The sequence below is a fragment of the Drosophila subpulchrella genome, chromosome 2L (assembly GCF_014743375.2).
Source record: "Drosophila subpulchrella strain 33 F10 #4 breed RU33 chromosome 2L, RU_Dsub_v1.1 Primary Assembly, whole genome shotgun sequence".
NCBI classification, from domain to species: domain Eukaryota; kingdom Metazoa; phylum Arthropoda; class Insecta; order Diptera; family Drosophilidae; genus Drosophila; species Drosophila subpulchrella.
Genome location: NC_050610.1, coordinates 5,249,278 through 5,269,685, shown reverse-complemented (window position 1 = coordinate 5,269,685; position 20,408 = coordinate 5,249,278). Strand labels below are relative to the sequence as shown.

At 35.8% G+C, this 20,408-nt stretch overlaps 2 protein-coding genes across 7 annotated transcripts; both read right to left on the bottom strand.

The window, feature by feature from the left end:
- Positions 1-74: 74 nt before the first annotated feature.
- Positions 75-18,829, bottom strand: LOC119546739 (short stature homeobox protein 2). 5 transcript variants are annotated; one of them, XM_037853234.1, is made up of 6 exons: positions 18,713-18,829; positions 18,193-18,645; positions 4,015-4,325; positions 3,357-3,414; positions 1,566-1,864; positions 75-339 (listed from the first exon to the last, which is right to left on the bottom strand). In XM_037853234.1, the coding sequence occupies exons 2-6, from the start codon at positions 18,587-18,589 to the stop codon at positions 160-162; spliced, it is 1,245 nt and encodes a 414-aa protein (XP_037709162.1). In that variant the 5' UTR covers positions 18,590-18,645; positions 18,713-18,829; the 3' UTR covers positions 75-159. The 5 variants fall into 5 exon arrangements, with proteins under 5 accessions (XP_037709162.1, XP_037709161.1, XP_037709164.1 ...); XM_037853233.1 differs by having other exon boundaries at positions 18,193-18,656; positions 18,713-18,800; XM_037853236.1 differs by having other exon boundaries at positions 18,718-18,784.
- LOC119548570 lies at positions 16,052-17,502 on the bottom strand. 2 transcript variants are annotated; one of them, XR_005219304.1, is made up of 4 exons: positions 17,213-17,502; positions 17,000-17,155; positions 16,776-16,940; positions 16,052-16,719 (listed from the first exon to the last, which is right to left on the bottom strand). XR_005219304.1 is itself a non-coding variant. In XM_037855888.1 (3 exons), exons 1-3 carry the CDS (start codon positions 17,096-17,098, stop codon positions 16,564-16,566), a joined length of 420 nt encoding a protein of 139 aa, XP_037711816.1. In that variant the 5' UTR covers positions 17,099-17,169; the 3' UTR covers positions 16,440-16,563. The 2 variants fall into 2 exon arrangements, 1 of the variants encoding a protein (XP_037711816.1); XM_037855888.1 differs by lacking the exon at positions 17,213-17,502 and having other exon boundaries at positions 16,440-16,719; positions 17,000-17,169.
- Positions 18,830-20,408: the final 1,579 nt, after the last annotated feature.

Sequence of the window (20,408 nt, the reverse complement as noted above, 5' to 3'; positions counted from 1 at the left end):
CTTTTATTTGTCGATAATTTTTTTAAATCAATCTTATTCGTTAGATTTAAGAAGTAAAACTATCCATTGTGGCTATCCATTTTTTATTACGATGACAGACGGAATATTACCATACTATCAAGTGAATGTACATTTTTATAATCTATGTGAAGCTGTTTACTAAAGAACCATATCTGCTTGAAGTCCCAATGATTCCGAGTGTTTTTTGGCTTTCATTCTAAGGTCTGCTATTGAAGAACTCTTGCTATGAGCGGCGGCGAAAGCAGCCAGATTTATCGAATATTGGGGCACAGAAAAAAGTCCAGCCGGCACGGTTCCATTGGTTATAGCGGCAGCATACTGCAATTGGCAAAAGATTAAAAATTATTATGCTATGTTATAATTTAAAATATTCAAGATTAATGATCATACTATTCAGGGCGTAAGAAATTTACCTTCTTTTATTTATATTATTTTAACCCTTTTATACCCTTGCAGAGAGTAGAATAGTTTCAGTCAGAAGTTTGCAACGCAGTGAAGGAGACGTTTCCGAACCCATAAAGTATATATATATCAGATCATATATATTTGATCAGCATACATATATGTAAGTCGGAACGAGCTTGATCGACAACTATATCCTATAGCTCCCATAGGAATGATCGGAAAAATAATGAAAACAATTTTTTTGTATAATAGCTTCGGTGTTTTAGTCTAGTCTTTGGAACATCATTTTATAAATATTTCAGAATTTCTAAATAAATTAAAAATCGGACGACTGTATCATAGTCAATAGGAGCGATCTTATAATTTTTGGGAAAATAATTATAGCTTCATTATTTTTGTTCATACTCTCTTCTACTCCGGCATATAAGGATTTTCTACCGGTCACTAGTATAGTAAATGGGAAAGTTCGTCGGAAAGTATGTAACAGGTCGAATAAGGTTTTCGACCCTATAAAGTATATATATTCTTGATCAGGGTCACTAGCCGAGTTGAGCTAGCCGTTTGTCTGTCCGTTCGTATGAACGCTGAGATCTCGTAAACTATAAAGGCTAGAAAGTTCGGATTTGGCATGCAGATTCTAGAGGTTCTTGTGCAGCGCGAGTTTGTTTCAGCTGGGTGCCACGCCCATTCTAACGCCCACAAACGCCCATAACGCCCGTCTCCCGCCTACATTTTTAAAGACTTTGTAAACTTGTAAATGAGATTTTGTTTTGATTATTAATATCTATCTACATGCCAAAAACTTTTTAAATAGGACTATCCATTAAAAAATTATAAGCATATAAAGAAATCGACACTAGTTTGCACTGTTGCGGGCATATCTCCATCTCCCTCGCACTCTTCTTAGTTCAGTAACGGGTATTTGATAGTCGAGGCCGTCGATTATAGTGTTCTCCCTTGTTTATGTCTCGAATATTCTTACTTGAAAGCGGTAAGCGGAATTTTCGACGCTTGGCGAAGTTTTGACTGAGAAAATGCTTGATTCAAGCACGAAATTCTTGTTTTTTTTGAGTGTATTCTCGCTTGCCAAAATTGATTCCGAAATAATAATTGCAATCTTTAATGATCTAGAATTTTACCTGATGAGCCGCAACCGAAATAATCGCTGGATCGAACGCAGAAAATGCGGCGGCTGCTGCAACTGTGCTGGAAAACTGCTTGATGGCCGAACGCGATATCGCCGGAGTGTGTGGCGAATCGACATTGACCCCTTTGCCGGAGCCCGTACCACTAGGTGCTTGGGGATTCGAGCTTGTCGCAGTAGCGGGATGGGATGGAACAGAAGAGCTTCGAAGGGCGGCCAAGCTGACGTAGGGTGCCACGCGGCAGGGTTCCAGCGGAGTTGCAATTGGGGGACTACGACTGCCCACCAAGAATCCTTGAAAATATACGTTCATTAAAAAGGGTGTGTTTAAATGTAACATGTTGTGTATGATTTATAACTAAGAAATCAAAGACTTTTTTAATTTTTAAAATGTATGTAAAAATACTTTATATTTAATAGCTATATCCTAAAAAAATAGTTAAGTAATATATGAATCAATTAAACAAGCTTTAAAAGATATAGCCCAATAATATAATATGCTTATCCCACTGCTTTATTCAAAATATATGCGTTTCTAAGAGTATCCTTTAATTTCTTTTCCGCCAACTACCCGGTATAAATGCGGATTTTGAGTGTGCATGCCCATGGATATACCCGTACTTTCGAGATTGGCAAATCGTTTTAAGATTCAGTGACAAGTAATTGAATTCATTTTGTAATTTATTGCTCGGAAAACGCCCCAAAACCCGGAGGCTGCGTCATTCAACCACAGGGACGTGTTTTGGTCCTGGAGCTGGAGCACATACAAATGGCTCTCCGGGGACCGAAGGCCAGGTTAACGTCTTGTTTATGGTGGTTCACCGGCGCAAAAAGCCTGAGAATTGATATGAACCCATAAAGTGCTGCCCATTCGTTGTGTTGTGTCTGCCGTGCTTTTTATGCCAAATTTCAATTTGATTACATTTCCGAAACTTTTTTATGCTCCGAGGTCCGGTATTGAAATACGGCCGCATTTGGCGGGAATTTGATAAATGAGATTATATCTTTTAATCCAATTACGTAAGGCCTTTTAATAGCGAATGTGAGCTTAGCCTAATTCAGATTTATTTTTATGTGAACCAAACTTACAGCTGACTTTAGCAACTAAGGAACTCGCACATAAATGGATTGATTTGCGCTTGGCTAAATCCGGAATACACTTTCGCGCATTTCGTACACCTCGCCATTTACTCCGACTGTTTGCCTTCCGTATTATAATCAATTCTCACAATCCCATCTGCTCAAATTTTACCAACGAAACGCGGCAAATCCCTTCGGCAATATACATAAAATAAAAACGTTTTTTAGTGACAGCAACACAAATCATTGCTAACTTCATCAAATTAAATATTCGAGCAATAAAACGGAGAATACAAATTCTATTGAGTGAGCCGGGGAGTTGATGAACGGGATAGGATGGCATAGGATAAGTCCTTGGAAACGAGGGTTGAAAGCCAGGCCAAATGAATTAATGAAGAGACATTTAAATAACTGTGAAACCGTAACATATTGGCTCGACGAGTTGATAAGCCAGAAAATGAACAGCATTCCGAAATGTAAATGGTCTTGCCTGATTTTTGTGTACTTAACTAATTGCGATTTACACTTTAATTAAGCTTAATTGAGGAGAACTTGGCTAGAGCGTGGTTTATGGGGCACGCTTAAAAATGAAACTAATGCCTTTCACTGCTACAAAAAAAGTGTACTTTTTAGTATTCTAGGTTTGCCAATATAACGTTGTGAACTTTTCTGTGTTGTGTTACTTAATTATGCTTTATATGCTCACCTTTGTGCATTTGGTTTTCATGCTTTCTACACTTCGCCCTTCTATTTTGAAACCAAACCTGAAAGTACATTGATACATGGTTACTTGGGCTTCGATAGCTTTATTATATTTATCATAAACATAAAGAAGGTCATTTGTCCTTGTAACACTAGAACATTAAATTATCACTGTTTATTTCCCATTAATTACGGCAGATGCGTGCTTCTTGGAGAGTTTAGCGAGCCCAGAGTTCCGAAAAGTGAAGCAATTTATTACGGGCCATAAAAAAAGTGACACTCCTGCTGGTACTCGCATCTGTATCTACATATTTCATGACCACATAGTGTCTATTGCCGGCGCCCTGATTGAGCATTTAATCTTTAACCGGCCCCCTGATGCTTAGACAATTTTCTACTTGTATCCCAGACGGCAAGGGGTGGCGTAAACCACTTAACACCCCATATTTTCACAGCGACGGTGGTTGAAAAATCAAAGTCAATGCTTTCCATTTGCCCAGAAAAACGGGGAGACAATGTCTGTGTCTCCGGTTGTCATTAGTACAAGTGTAATGAATATCCATTGAAAATCAATTTGTGTGCCTGGCAGTGTCCAAAGGGGCGTCCCCGGGCATTTTCAGTGTCAAGTTGCGATTTGGGGAATATTTATGGGGCTTAATTACCTGCACTCTGGCTTCGCTGAGGCCCAATCTCTGACTCAGTTCCTCGCGCATGAAGGCATCCGGATAGTGCGTTTCCTCGAAGAGTCGCTCCAGTTCGTTCAGCTGGTCCAGCGTGAAGTTGGTCCGCGATCTCCGCTGCTTGGTGTTCACCACCGAGGAGTCCAGATGGTCGCAGTGCTCCCGGATTCGGCTTGGTTCCGGCGAGACGCACTTTTCGGGCAATACCGGCTTATCGGGCGCCAGTTTCGGCGTGCTACTGTCATCCGTGGACTCGCCTACGTTGGTGGTAACCACTACAGAAATTTTCGGATCTGAAAGTTGTAAGGTTTGAAATAATGAGACGTATATATCAATCAAGCAAAAACACCTCTTAGCAAGGTAAAAATAAGGAAAATTTACTAAGGTGCGTTCGTCACTATGCATTTGGGACTTACAATAATATTTTTCAGGTTAACTAATGCTAACTTATCGTCAAAAATTTAATAAGCGTTGGTGATTGGGTTTAGTCAAGCAACAAATTGTTCATGATTTTTATGTGTAAATTGCTTTTTTAGATAAACCACTTCAATTAAAAATAGCAAAAAAAAAGTATTTTAGAAACACACACACAACCTTTAAAATGTAACGCTTGACTTAAAGGAATATAAAATTCTACATTGCTTGATTTTAAGTAATTCCCTATTAGAATCATACAAAATCATTAAGATACAGGCGTGCTTAACTTCCTACCGGATCTTGAAGAACAGCTAAAAACTGCTGCTATCAATATTATCAAATATTAAGGAAGAGTAAGTTTAACGTACACGTATTTCATTAACTTCAACAAGCATAAGTGAACTTCATATCCAAGGATAAGCAGATTATAATGGCAAACTGGAATCCGCCGTCGACCCAATGAAAGCGTTTTGTTAACCGGTGGTTCCTTTACGTTTATCACATATCACAGATCTGTCTATCCCCACACCAAATCCAATCGATAAATAAACTGTAGACTGCAAAGCTAATGGATCTTTTCATTTTAATATATATATATACCCACGGGGCAATTACCTCTATCGATGAACGACAATTTTATATAAAATTGCCTTGGTCTACATTTTTAAATTAAAATTGCTTTTCTAAATATTTATAATTACTCAAATGCATGTTAAATACTAAATATAGGTCGCCAGTTCGGGAAGGCTTAGGATTGCATAGACTGGAAATGGCGAGTCCTGAGATCCAGGATCGAGCTACAAACTCTTGGACTAACGACCGGGTTAGCTTCATGGTGATATCCGGATCTAACACTCAGAAAGTTAGAATGAAAAATTCAAGAACAGGTTTCATGACTAAATCCGTTTGCTTTGTTGAGCTTCGAACGGTATGGGGGTTGATCAATGGTTTTCAAAATGGGAAAAAACGATAACCGTTTTATCTAAAACAGCAGTTTTTATATAGTTCAGCCATCTTCGTGAGAGAATATCTTAAAAAGTGTTGTGTTTATTAAGTGTAAAATACATAAATAGTTGCTTTTCGCTTCTCTTGGTTAATCCCTGTTTTCCCATATTTATCATATTTGGTGGAAAAATCTTCTTGATATTTGGAAAGTTTTCTTCCGATTTGTAAGAGACAAACAAATTAAAAAAGGCATGGGACCAGAACATCCAATATTCACGGAAATCCGTGACTTTGTTATTTTTTCTGAAGAAAAATCTGTTTTATTTTGGGTTTCCAAATGTTATGGTGACAACTATTTTAATTTTAACGATTAAAAACAAGAAAGGAAGCTACCTTCGGCGTGCCGAAGTTTATACATGGATTTTAAATTTTTAGAAAATGAAAAAGTATTTACAGAAATATTAAGATGTTACATTTCAATTTAATACACAGAGAAAAAAAAATACCAAAACTGGTCATCAATCGGGTATTTTTTCATATCAATTTTGATCCCTTATGTTGCCATATCATATTCATATTTTCGAACATATGACATTGATATTTTCGAACATGTCAATTTGGTATTTTTCATACCAGATTGATATGAGCACATATCAAAGTTGTGACCAAATTGTGGTATTTTTTAATATCCAACTGATATGCTTTCATATCAAACTGATATGCTTTCACATCAAACTGATATGCTTTCATATCAAACTGATATTTTTATACCCGTTACTCGTAGAGTAAAAGGGTATACTAGATTCGTCGGAAAGTATGTAACAGGCAGAAGGAAGCGTTTCCGACCCCATAAAGTATATATATTCTTGATCAGGATCACTAGCCGAGTCGATCTAGCCATGTCCGTCTGTCCGTCTGTCCGTATGAACGCTGAGATCTCGAAAACTATAAGAGCTACAATACTGGGATTTGGCATGCAGATTCCTGAGATTCCTGCGCAGCGCAAGTTTATTTCAAAAGAGTGCCACGCCCACTCTAACGCCCACAAACCGCCCAAAACTGTGGATCCTACAGTTTTGATGCTAGAATAAAAATTTTAACTGAAATGTATTGTTCTCATCAATACCTACCGATTGACCCAAAAAAAAGTTTGCCACGCCCACTATAACGCCCACAAACCGCCCACAAACTTCAAAAAATCGTAAATATGAACGCGGATATCTCGGAAAATATCAAAGATAAAGAAACGGGATTTCAGATTTAGATTCCGTAGGCTTAAGCGCAGCGCAAGTTTGTTACGCGAATATGCCACGCCCACTCTAACGCCCACAAACCGCCCAAATCTGTGGCGCCCACAATTTTTATGCTAGATAAAAAATGTTAACTGAAATGTATTGGTCTCGTCAATACCTATCGATTGATCTAAAAAAAAAGTTTGCCACGCCCACTCTAACGCCCACAAACCGCCCAAGCCTGTGGCGACAACAATTTTCGTGCTAGATAAAAAATTTAAACTGAAATGTATTGGTCTCGTCAATACCTATCAATTGATTTTAAAAAAACTTTGCCACGCCCACTCTAACGCCCACAACGCTTAAATCTGTCTACCGCCGGTAGGTGGCGCATTTGCTGCTTGCATATCTCCATTTTCCTTTGGTCCCTTTAGCTGAGTAACGGGTATCTGATAGTCGAGGTACTCGACTATAGCGTTCTTCCTTGTTTTGTATCAATTTGACATTTTTTTTATTTTAACATGTTATGTTTTTCCATATCAAATTTATACTTTTTCTTAAGAAACTGATATTTTATCATATAAATTTGAACTTTTAATCATTTTAACACGTTATGTTTTTCTATATTAAACTGGTATTCTTTCATATCAAACTGATATTTTGTCAAATCAATTCGACATTTAACTCATACCCAGCTTTATAAATCATTTTATTGAGAGAAACAAATTTGTAGTTTTATTTAAAATTTATTTTCATTCATTTACATATAAAAAATAATTGTAACTTAAAATTACTTATCATAATTAAATAAACTAAAATATTTTTCTTCTTATCATTTCAAGACCAGTTGGTGTGTAATATACATGAATTGGTGGGCCTTCAAATTCGTTTATATTTATTATCTTAATATTATTTATAAGTGAGCCAATTTCATAGGATTGGTAATGCTAATTAAAGCTGCTCACAAAAAATTCCTTTGTTGTGAAATAAATTTCATGTTTTCGAACGATTTTGTAGAGCTCTATAACTGATGAAACATTTTTAGTTAAAAAGTATTCTTTTTTGTACGTGGTACCTTTAAAATTCAACTCCTTTATGAATTTATCCTTAAATTTAATATTAGTTTTGGCACAGTCGTATCCAATGCGCAGACATCAATGTGCTAAAATTTGAAATTATTACAACCTATTATGAAAAAATTAAAAATTAAACTTACTTGTGCTCGCTTCCATTTTTGGAGCTTCTCGCGGAACTCGGATTTCAGACCAAGATGTTCTCTCTTGGAAAATATTATATCAAGATCTAAAGCACTAATGTACTGCAGCCTTTCGTAGTTGTATCCACACTCTAGGAATATATTGCAAAAATAAGTCCCAACTAATAATGGCTATGTTTATTTATAAAAACCTAAAAGCAGGTCAAGCACAACCAAATCGGCCTCGTGGTCCGTAAGGAATTGAAGCAAAAGTGGATCCTCCATTGTACTTCGACAAACTAATGCACAAATAAAGTCATTTAGTTAAAATTATACATACTTACCAAGTAATTACATTTATAAACACCTTAAACTTTTCTTTTGTCACGTTTTACACTAAAATTGACGCAGTAAATAAAAGTGGGACCACTGCATACAAAGCGTAATTATACCGTTGTACACAGAATATACACAAAAAGGACGAATTTACAGTCATACTATTTTTTCGAAGACTTTTCGATGTTACGTTTGATATGAAATCTTATCAACTTGCTAAGTATTCATATCATTATGATACGGATTCATATTAACATTTGAAGTTGATATGATTTCGTATCATATTGATATGAACTCGAATCTTTTTGATATGAAAAAATTGATATGTGAAAATTGAGGAGACAATATCAAACGGGTATTGTTCCGTTTTTTTCTCTGTGTAGCAATTTAATGGTACAGCAATTTAATAGTAAATTTTTTGCCGAAATCGAATATATAGATTTATGTATTAATTTGACAACATTTTTGCGATTGTTCCTATGGCAGCTACATGATATACGAAATTTTAAGACAGAAATTACTCTATTTTACTTTTATGGTACCTTTAGGTCTAGAATCGAGTTTAAATTAATCTTAAACCCAGTCATATTTGTACTAAAAACAAGAACGATTTATTAACAAAGTAAGGAAGTGGCAGGTATGATTTAAGGAAGAATAATTCTTAAACCAATATACATATATATATGTATATACAATATATTGTAAATTTAAATTGGATTTTAATTATGCGCTAGTAAGAGAAATAAGAATCAGATGCTGCAAATTTATAATCGAGATATATATTTACGACTTGCCGGTCTCGGGCATTAACACAGTGTATTTTGTAAAATATTATTATTATTTTAACATTTATTTTCCGATCATTCCTTTCGCAGCTGTATGATAAAGTAGTCCGATATTTGTAAAATATTATTCTTAGTTCTAAAATATAAACAAGAGGGAACGCCATAACTGACTGACTCGACTTTCGGATACCCGTTACTCAGGTAAGGGCAGTGCGAGGGAGACGAAGATATGCAAGCATCATAGCGACCGATCCCAAGATTGCACACCCCGCAACAGCGCCACCTAGTGTAGATTTCTTTATTTGCTTATAACTTTTTAGTTGATAGTCGGAATTCGGTATTTTTTTGCATGTAGATAGATATTGATAATCACAACAAAATCTCATTTACAAGTTTACAAAATCTATAATTGAGTTTGTGCGGAGCAGCTGATTAACAGCTGACTGAAGTTCAGCTATTCACCCATTCAATTTAGGGAATACCCTTCGTATTTAATTTCTTTTGACAGTACCCATAACATCTTATTTTGCTGACATTTCTGACTTTATTGTATTAGAAAGATGTAGATATTTAGTAACGATAGCTTTTAAATGCATCAATATTTTTTACCCAAAGGCATTAGTGTGTTGAGTCAACCAACAAATAGCATGCTTTTAAAATACAAATAAAATGAATTCATGAGTGCTCTGGTATTCACTTTCACTTTTTTGGTGTTTTTTGGTTTCAAAACGCTCGTTCTTATTAGCGAAAGAATAATAATATGACTCACTGGTTCAATAACTTTAAGTGCCACCACCCTAGGACCAGCTTAATTTTTTTTATATTTTCCTAAGAAACAACTACTTTTGTTTTATCTAAGGGTAATATACAAATAGAGCTGTCTAAGTAGGAAGAACGGTCACAATATTAAACACTCTGATTACAAGCAGTTTTTTTGAAAACGCAAAACGCCGATAGCTTTATTTTGGGGCTTTAATGCAATTAAATAACATTTGAATTGAAGTGTCTAAAAACCAAAAAGTTTTCTCACAAACCGAGAAAAATTCACCTTGATTTTGCGAACTTGAGATGTAATCGTTCTTAGCTCTGTTTTATGATTGGGACGACGGTTTTGAGAGGAGTTTTCTAGTATATTCTAAAAAAAACTTTAATATCCAGGCGTGTTTTACCGCGGAATTTGTAGGCAGTGTGCGCTAGGTACTCTCCTTCCGGAACTGGAAGAACAGCTGTTGTTTGATACTTTAAAAAGCTGATCGGCAGCTTTTCCACGAATATTTCGTGCTGCATTAAAGTAGTCGGTTATTATCAAACATTTGTCACGACTAAGTATTACTCACATTGTAAGGACAGGAATGGTTCAAGTTGGAGTAGGAGGCAAACAGTTCGTAAAAGAATGTAGCCAAAGGATTGCGCCTTCCATTCAGGAACTGACAAGCATCGATCGTAAAGTTGTAGAGAAACGGTTTGTATCCACTCAACTTTTGAAACATCTGGATCCTTACCTACAAAATTATATCGCTAACTCATGGGTACACTTTAGAACATGAAAATTGATGTACCGAAAGATCATTAAACGGCAACTGGTGAAATTTGGTCCTGACGGTCAAATATTTGTAGGTCCGATTTTTTGATTTCAAAAAGCAAGCTTCAATATCCATAAATTCCTTGTCCAAGGGTGTACATTTTATGTTAGTGAATTCGAATTCGCTGTTGGCCTAAAAAAGCGATTAATTGGCCAACGGTCTCTATTCACTTTCCCATATTATCCTTACACAAAATCCAAGTGAAAGCACGATTAGAAGATTCAGCCTTGTCAATTCGAATGGTGCCATGTCTGCGTAAACAGCGAATCGAACGACTAATGTCTCTTTTAGTTTTGGTATATATGTTTTATATGAACACAGAGCAATTAACTTCAAAACTTAGTGACTACTTTATAAAATTAAATTGACCATGATTATCTGTGGCGAGCCATGATTTAAAAAGCATCAAGGTATTTTTAACTGGGTCCGAATCATTATAGGTTTTAAAAACTCGTACTGTAATTATTATTCATGATTTTTTTATTTTAATGCGAATTTTGGATTTTTATTATAAAACTCATGCAATAATCATTATTGATGAGTAGAAAAAAAATAAAAATCATTAAAGAATTGCATGCAGAACCTTAAAAATTAAAGTCAATTTTAGGTAGTGTATTTAGTTTTGTCACGTGTAAATCATTTTTCGGTACAAAATTTGAGATTTTGTATGATTTTGTATTTTGTATGTTTACGGTGCGATCGTCACTATTTTTTTCGTTAAGACGTGATTTTGCTTAATAAGTGACAAGACTCAACAAATAATTTGCCCCATTTTGGCATGGTCAGTAGTTATTTGGAATTTGAAACAGGTAACGGTTATCTGGTAGTTGAGGCACTTTACTTTAGCGTTTCTTCTTGTTTTAAATTCGTTCGTATCAGCAGAAGAAAAAATTATGGATTTCTTATTTGTTCAATAACATTAAATTTCGTCATATACAAAAAGAGTCGTATAAATAAGAAAAATCGGTCACTAAATAAAACATCCCGATGACTACAAGTTTTTCTGAAAACACAAAACGTTGATTGCTTCATTTAGGCTTTTATACAATTAATCAACATTGTAGTTGGAATGTCAAAAGACAAATATAGTCTCACATGCCCACATCACATCTTGAATTGAGAACTTGATCTTGGATCAGATTTAAGATTGGGAGAACGGTTTTGAGAGAAGTTTTTGTTTTTGAGTCTACGTTGTCTTGGTTTAGGTAATTTCTTAGTATATTCTTACATAAACTTTTAAATCCAAGCGTGCTTTACCGCGGATCGTGTAAACACTGTGCACTTGGTAATCTCCTTCCGGAACTGGAAGAACAACAGATGTCTGATACTTCAAAAAGCTGATAGGCAGCTTTTCCACGAATATATCGTGCTGCAATTATGTAGTTGGTTATTATCAAACATTTATCACGAATAAGTATTACTCACATTGTAAGGACAGGAATGGTTCATGTTAGAGTAGGAAATATAAAGATCGTAAAAGAATCTAAACAAAGGATTTCGTCTTCCATTCAGGAACTGACAAGCATCGGTCGTAAAGTTAAAGAGAAACGGTTTGTAGCCACTTAACTTTTGTAACACCTCGACCCGTATCTACAAAATGTTATTACTAACTCATTGGTACACTTTAAATTACGAAAAATTGTACCGAAAGATCATTAATCGGTAACTGGTGAAATTTGGTCCTAAAGGTTAAATATTTGTAGGTCCGATTTTTCGATTTCAAAAAGCAAGCTTCCATATCCATAAATTCCTTGTCCAGGGGTGTACATTTTATGTTAGTGAATTCGAATTCGCTGTTGGCCTAAAAAAGCGATTAATTGGCTAACGGTCTCTATTTACTTTCTCATATTATCCTTACACAAAATCCAAGTGAAAGTACGATCAGAAGTATCAGCCTTGTCAATTCGAATGGTGCCATGTCTGCGTAAACAGCGAATCGCACGACTAATGACTCTTTTAGTTTCGGTATATATGTTTTATATGAACACAGAGCAATTAACTTCAAAACTTAGTGATTACTTTATAAAATTAAATTGACCATTTACTCCACGATTATCTGTGGCGAGCCATGATTTAAAAAGCATCAAGGTATTTTTAACAGGGACCGTAATCATTAAAGGATTCAAAAACTCGCACTGTAATTATTATAATTCAATATTTTTTTTTTGTCAAAAAATATTGAATAATTTTGGATTTTTATTAAAAACTCATGCAATAATAAAAAAAAAAATCTTCAAAGGATGCCAGGACCTTAAATCATTTTGCGGTTGATTAACTTATGTGTGTTGTATGTTTAAGGTGCGATCGTCACTATTTTTTTTAGCTCGTTAAGTGGTGATTTTGCTTGATAAATCTCAACATTCAACAATGAAATTGCATACTATACAACAGGGTTGGGTAAATAATGTTCATTTGGTTGAACACGTTCACTTGTTCTTTTTTTAATGAGTGAACTCTCTCATTTTGCTCACTTGTTCAGTTGTTCACTTGCTCTCATGCTCACGTGCTCTCTTGGTCACTTGCTCGCCTGTTCACTTGTTGTACAGCCTATTGTTGTACTGCAATATCTGCACTTGGCCTGCTGATCTCCTAAATCCTCAAAACCTTCTAGATCAATTCAAAGATGAGCTCGCTTGTGCACTCTGAGATAACAGGGAGCACAGCTGATTTAATAAAGGACCGTATACAAAAATTCAGAAAAAATATTTGTGTCAAATTGAACAACTGAACAAAAAATCAAAACTGAACAACTGAGCAGGTGAACAAACAAGAGCAAGAGAGCAAAACTGAGCAAAGGAACACAAAAGAACAAATAGGTAGGAACATGTTCACTCACTCAGTTTAGTGAACATCTCTTTTTTGTTCACTCACTCATGAGCAACCCAACACCACTATACGTTGACAGATCTTGATTTTATCTGTAAGAGGTGTCTAAATAAATAACTTTTTAGTCGAAAAAATATTAAATGAACTAAAAAATAGACGAACTTATTTTAATTTGTATTGTTTTGCGCGTCGTTTTTATACCCGTAGACGCTAAAAGTCTGTCTGGCGACCAAATTTTTGACGATTTCGTTTTGATATAAATTAAAACAGATTTCTTTATCTAAATTCTGAGAATTGTTCCAATCGCCTTCATATTTTACAAGCTATGAATAACTAAGTTAAAACGGCCTTGGCATGGCCAAAAGTTATTGGAATTTGAATTTAAAATTAAACGGGTATTCGAAAGTTGAGGCACTTAAATCAAGCGTTTCTTTTTGTTTTAACTTCGTCCATATCAGCAGAAGGAAAAATTATTAATTTCTTATTTGTGCAAAAACATTAAAATTCGTCACATACAAAAAGAGCCGTATAAGTAAAAAGAAACGGTGACAAAATGAAATATCCCGATTGCAAAAAGTTTTTCTGATAACACAAAACGTTGATTGCATTATTTTAGTGCTCTTATGCAATTATTTGACATTAGAGTTAGATGTCACAAGCCAAAAAAAATTAGTCTTACAATAATTCATCTTGAATTGAGAACTTGAGATTGTATCGATCTTGGATCAGTTTTAAGATTGGGAGAACTGTTTTGAGAGGGGATTTTGTTTTTGAGTCTAGGTTCTCTTGCTTTACGGAATTTCCTAGTATATTCTTGCATAAACTTTAAGATCCAGGCGTGCTTTACCGCGGACCGTGTAAACACTGTGCACTTGGTAATCTCCTTCCGGAACTGGAAGAACAACGGTTGTCCGATACTTCAAAAAGCTGATAGGCAGCTTTTCCACGAGTACATCGTGCTGTAATTAAGTAGTCGGTTATTATAAAAAATTTGTCACGACTTAGTATTACTCACATTGTAAGGACATGAATGGTTCGCGTTGGAGTAGGAGGCAAACATATCGTAAAAGAATCTAACCAAAGGATTTCGCCTTCCATTCAGGAACTGACAAGCATCGGCCGTAAAGTTATAGAGAAACGGTTTGTAGCCACTTAACTTTTGTAACACCTCGACCCGTATCTACAAAATGTTATTACTAACTCATTGGTACACTTTAAATTACGAAAAATTGTACCGAAAGATCATTAATCGGTAACTGGTGAAATTTGGTCCTAAAGGTTAAATATTTGTAGGTCCGATTTTTCGATTTCAAAAAGCAAGCTTCCATATCCATAAATTCCTTGTCCAGGGGTGTACATTTTATGTTAGTGAATTCGAATTCGCTGATGGCCTAAAAAATTGGCTAACGGTCTCTATTTACTTTCTCATATTATCCTTACACAAAATCCAAGTGAAAGTACGATCAGAAGTATCAGCCTTGTCAATTCGAATGGTGCCATGTCTGCGTAAACAGCGAATCGCACGACTAATGACTCTTTTAGTTTCGGTATATATGTTTTATATGAACACAGAGCAATTAACTTCAAAACTTAGTGATTACTTTATAAAATTAAATTGACCATTTACTCCACGATTATCTGTGGCGAGCCATGATTTAAAAAGCATCAAGGTATTTTTAACAGGGACCGTAATCATTAAAGGATTCAAAAACTCGCACTGTAATTATTATAATTCAATATTTTTTTTTTGTCAAAAAATATTGAATAATTTTGGATTTTTATTAAAAACTCATGCAATAATAAAAAAAAAAATCTTCAAAGGATGCCAGGACCTTAAATCATTTTGCGGTTGATTAACTTATGTGTGTTGTATGTTTAAGGTGCGATCGTCACTATTTTTTTTAGCTCGTTAAGTGGTGATTTTGCTTGATAAATCTCAACATTCAACAATGAAATTGCATACTATACAACAGGGTTGGGTAAATAATGTTCATTTGGTTGAACACGTTCACTTGTTCTTTTTTTAATGAGTGAACTCTCTCATTTTGCTCACTTGTTCAGTTGTTCACTTGCTCTCATGCTCACGTGCTCTCTTGGTCACTTGCTCGCCTGTTCACTTGTTGTACAGCCTATTGTTGTACTGCAATATCTGCACTTGGCCTGCTGATCTCCTAAATCCTCAAAACCTTCTAGATCAATTCAAAGATGAGCTCGCTTGTGCACTCTGAGATAACAGGGAGCACAGCTGATTTAATAAAGGACCGTATACAAAAATTCAGAAAAAATATTTGTGTCAAATTGAACAACTGAACAAAAAATCAAAACTGAACAACTGAGCAGGTGAACAAACAAGAGCAAGAGAGCAAAACTGAGCAAAGGAACACAAAAGAACAAATAGGTAGGAACATGTTCACTCACTCAGTTTAGTGAACATCTCTTTTTTGTTCACTCACTCATGAGCAACCCAACACCACTATACGTTGACAGATCTTGATTTTATCTGTAAGAGGTGTCTAAATAAATAACTTTTTAGTCGAAAAAATATTAAATGAACTAAAAAATAGACGAACTTATTTTAATTTGTATTGTTTTGCGCGTCGTTTTTATACCCGTAGACGCTAAAAGTCTGTCTGGCGACCAAATTTTTGACGATTTCGTTTTGATATAAATTAAAACAGATTTCTTTATCTAAATTCTGAGAATTGTTCCAATCGCCTTCATATTTTACAAGCTATGAATAACTAAGTTAAAACGGCCTTGGCATGGCCAAAAGTTATTGGAATTTGAATTTAAAATTAAACGGGTATTCGAAAGTTGAGGCACTTAAATCAAGCGTTTCTTTTTGTTTTAACTTCGTCCATATCAGCAGAAGGAAAAATTATTAATTTCTTATTTGTGCAAAAACATTAAAATTCGTCACATACAAAAAGAGCCGTATAAGTAAAAAGAAACGGTGACAAAATGAAATATCCCGATTGCAAAAAGTTTTTCTGATAACACAAAACGTTGATTGCATTATTTTAGTGCTCTTATGCAATTATTTGACATTAGAGTTAGATGTCACAAGCCAAAAAAAAATTAGTCTTACAATAATTCATCTTGAATTGAGAACTTGAGATTGTATCGATCTTGGATCAGTTTTAAGATTGGGAGAACTGTTTTGAGAGGGGATTTTGTTTTTGAGTCTAGGTTCTCTTGCTTTACGGAATTTCCTAGTATATTCTTGCATAAACTTTAAGATCCAGGCGTGCTTTACCGCGGACCGTGTAAACACTGTGCACTTGGTAATCTCCTTCCGGAACTGGAAGAACAACGGTTGTCCGATACTTCAAAAAGCTGATAGGCAGCTTTTCCACGAGTACATCGTGCTGTAATTAAGTAGTCGGTTATTATAAAAAATTTGTCACGACTTAGTATTACTCACATTGTAAGGACATGAATGGTTCGCGTTGGAGTAGGAGGCAAACATATCGTAAAAGAATCTAACCAAAGGATTTCGCCTTCCATTCAGGAACTGACAAGCATCGGCCGTAAAGTTATAGAGAAACGGTTTGTAGCCACTTAACTTTTGTAACACCTCGACCCTTACCTACAAAATGTAATTTAAATGTGCTACATTGGTACACTTTAAATTACAAAAAATTTTACCGAAAGATCATTAATCGGCAATTGGTGAAATTTGGTTCTAAGGGTTAAATACTTGTATGTCCGATTTTTTGATTTCAAAAAGCAAGCTTCCATATCCATAAATTCTTTGTCCAAGGGTGTACATTTTATGTTAGTGAATTCGAATTCGCTGTTGGCCTAAAAAAGCGAATAATTGGCCAACGGTCTCTATTTTCTTTCTCATATTATCCTTACATAAAATCCAAGTGAAAGCACGATCAGAAGATTCAGCCTTGTCAATTCGAATGGTGCCATGTCTGCATAAACAGCGAATCGCACGACTAATGTCTCTTTTAGTTTCGGTATATATGTTTTATATGAACACAGAGCATTTAACTTCAAAACATAGTGACTACTTTATAAAATTAAATTGACCATTTACTCCACGATTATCTGTGGCGAGCCATGATTTAAAAAGCATTAAGGTATTTTCAAAGGGTCCGTAGTGATTACAGGCTTTATAAAACTCTCAGTCAGCACACGGGCGGATACGAGAATTAGTCGTAGACTATTGAAAAAACAGATAGATTTACAGCGCTGAAAAGATTTTACGCGCCAATTTTACGTGTACGGATTTTCGCTCTTTTTACTGCCTTTTAGTGGCTTTTAACACTGCCTATACGATCCTCCGTCTCCCTTTCGCGCATCTGAATGCACGCAGGCAATGTTAGAAAGAGAGAGGAAATGCAAAAAGCGATTTGAGTTGAGGTACAGCATGCATATTGACATATTGAAATTTTGTTTCCACTAATATTTTACATTCTTTAAGTTTTAATTCAACGCCAGTTTGTTATCCGAAAGTCCCACGGCCACTCTAACGCCCACAAGCCGTCCAAAACTGTGGCACTTACATTTTCAATGATAGATTGAAAATTGTAACTAAAATGAATTGGTTTCGTCCATACCTATCGATTGACCTAAAATAGTTTGCCCACTCTAACGCTCACAAGCCGCTGCTAGTATATCTTCATCGCCCTCGCACTCCTTTAACTGAGTACCGGGTATCTGATAGTCGAGGCAATAAAGTAAGAAAGTGGATCCCAAACGAATATGGATCCACTTTTAGTCAGTTCGTAGGAAATACCCACGGTTAATGCGGTTAATTAAAATTAATATTATCCGATGGAAAAGTATACTGTGTACACTACAGTATCATAGCTAGTTATTGACTTTACCTTCTGGTTGGGATTCCACCTCCAAATCATCTGAAATTAGCCAGTTTTTGGGCTTGGCCTCCACTGCCTTTCGAAAACTCGGACTCAAGCTGTACGTTTCCACAGCCTCCTCGGGATGGGATTGGGATTCTTCCGTGGGCTCCGGATCCGCCGCAAGAATCGTATTGCTCTCCGAAACGGATAGGTCGGTTATGTCTATATCCACGGATTCTTCACCACTCGCGCAAGTATCGGCGTAACTGCCGCCGGAACTAATGGAGTTTATGAATATGGTGTTTTTCACTTCCGTGTGCTTTTTAATTCGCGCGCCCGTCATCGAATTGAATAAAGCGTGAACACTGTTATTAGTTAGATTGAACTCAAAGGATTTTGTTACAAACTGTGCCAACTGCTCCATGCTTTTTGGTAAATAAATGATACCCGCAGTTTTTTTATGCGTTCGAGCATAAGTTGCTGTAACGAAACTAAGTTGCCGACTATTTTATAGTCAACACCAATGGCATTCGGCGTGCCTAATCACCTCACTTGCTCTTTATTGCTGCGCATGTCATTCGGCTTATCCTTATTGAACTCTACTGGGTAAATTAAGCGGGAGAGGAGGATATACAAATTCGTAGATTTTTTCCTAAAATAAAATAAACGAGAAATCGACTGCCTGCTATAAGGGACAAATATAACTAGTTCAACATCTTGACTCCATTCAATTAACATTTTTATTGTTGATACACTTTGCTCTCCCTTTCCGATTTCGCTCTCTCGCGAGTCCTTAAAAAATCCACCCCCGAGTCGGCAAGGCTTGTAAAGTTAAGTGGAGTCCTGCCTACGGTCCTTTAAATTGCTCTCATTGGTCTACAGAGGCAGCGCCGTAATTCCAAAGTGGTTGCACGCCGAGCGAGTCCACCTTACTTTCCTATTATTGGTTATAGCCATTATAGAATACAATTTATCCATTAAGCGGCAATGAAACACATTATAATTGCAATAAATGATTCGATGTGGGAGGAGTTTCTCCTTTGCTGAGGGACTTAATCAAAGGATTTAAGCTTTTAGCACTTCATAAATACTTTTAAACTCGGTGTGCTTAAAATGTAAATCTACATCCAGGGCGTTATTTTTTTATTTCCCAAAGTTGTCGTGTGGGGACCTCTTTTATTGATTGGGGGCGGGCCCAAAGCCATAAAATAACCATCTGATTTGGCGCTTTGCCACGCCCTGAATATTCATTACTTCAACTTTGTGTTAATGACACTGGGCTACAAAAGAGACATAGTTGCTTGATAAGTGTTAATAAAAACGTTACATCTTTCTATAGCTATATTTTGTTCCTTTTTATTACAAGGTTAAGGTGTAGGTAATTTTGTTGTAGCTTACTTAGATGGTCGGCTTTGAATTGTCAAGCCTGACCCTCCTGATCGTGCTTTCGCTTGGATATGGTGAGATAAATATATCCGTGATATGTGACCAATTAACCAATATAGCCTGTTCGTCCTTGAACAAGGAATTTATGGACATCGAAGCACACTTTTTGAAATCAAAAAAATCGGATCTATTAATACTTGACATTAAGGACATAAACCATTATTCTTCGTATAATTTACATAAAACGTACTCTTCCCTAATATTTGATAATAACCTAGTAATTGCAGCATTTACTCCCTAAATCAAATGTAAACAGCAGTAAATAGTGATCACGCGATCCGCGGTAAAACACATGGATTATCTAAAAAAAACAAAAAATGGTTGCTTGACTAAACCCAATCATCTACGCTTTTTTAGAGAACTAGTTAGCATAACAAAAGTGCCACACGGCCACAAAAGTATGTTGCGCAATCTAACTAACTAACTAACTATCAAATCGATTTATTATTTACTCTGGGTTAATATGAATTTAATAGGAACCAATAATCCCTCCAATTTATCCTAAAAATACACCTAATGGGATGGAGATAATGGAACTTAAACAAATTACAACAATGTTTACATACATCTTGAATATAGGTAAAAAACAAGGAAGAACGCTATAGTCGAGTACCTTGAATATCAGATACCCGTTACTCAGCTTAAGGGACCAAAGGGAAATGGAGATATGCAAGCAGCAAAGATAGATTTAAAAGCGCCACCTACCGGCGGTAGACAGATTTAAGCGTTATGGGCGTTAGAGTGGGCGTGGCAAATTTTTGTAGATCAATCGATAGGTATTGACGAGACCAATACAT

Excerpts from the sequence above, each read along its gene's own strand:
- LOC119548570 (XM_037855888.1), bottom strand. The coding sequence starts at position 17,098 with ATGGATATGGAAGCTTGCTTTTTGAAATCAAAAAATCGGACATACAAG. Across the intron at positions 16,941-16,999 it reads TGCCGATTAATGATCTTTCG|GTAAGGGTCGAGGTGTTACA; the intron begins GTAAAATTTTTT and ends TACATTTTGTAG. Across the intron at positions 16,720-16,775 it reads ACCATTCATGTCCTTACAAT|CACGATGTACTCGTGGAAAA; the intron begins GTGAGTAATACT and ends ACTTAATTACAG.
- LOC119546739 (XM_037853233.1), bottom strand. The coding sequence starts at position 18,738 with ATGCGCAGCAATAAAGAGCAAGTGAG. Across the intron at positions 1,865-3,356 it reads TGAAAACCAAATGCACAAAG|GATTCTTGGTGGGCAGTCGT; the intron begins GTGAGCATATAA and ends TATATTTTCAAG. Across the intron at positions 340-1,565 it reads TTTCGGTTGCGGCTCATCAG|TATGCTGCCGCTATAACCAA; the intron begins GTAAAATTCTAG and ends TGCCAATTGCAG.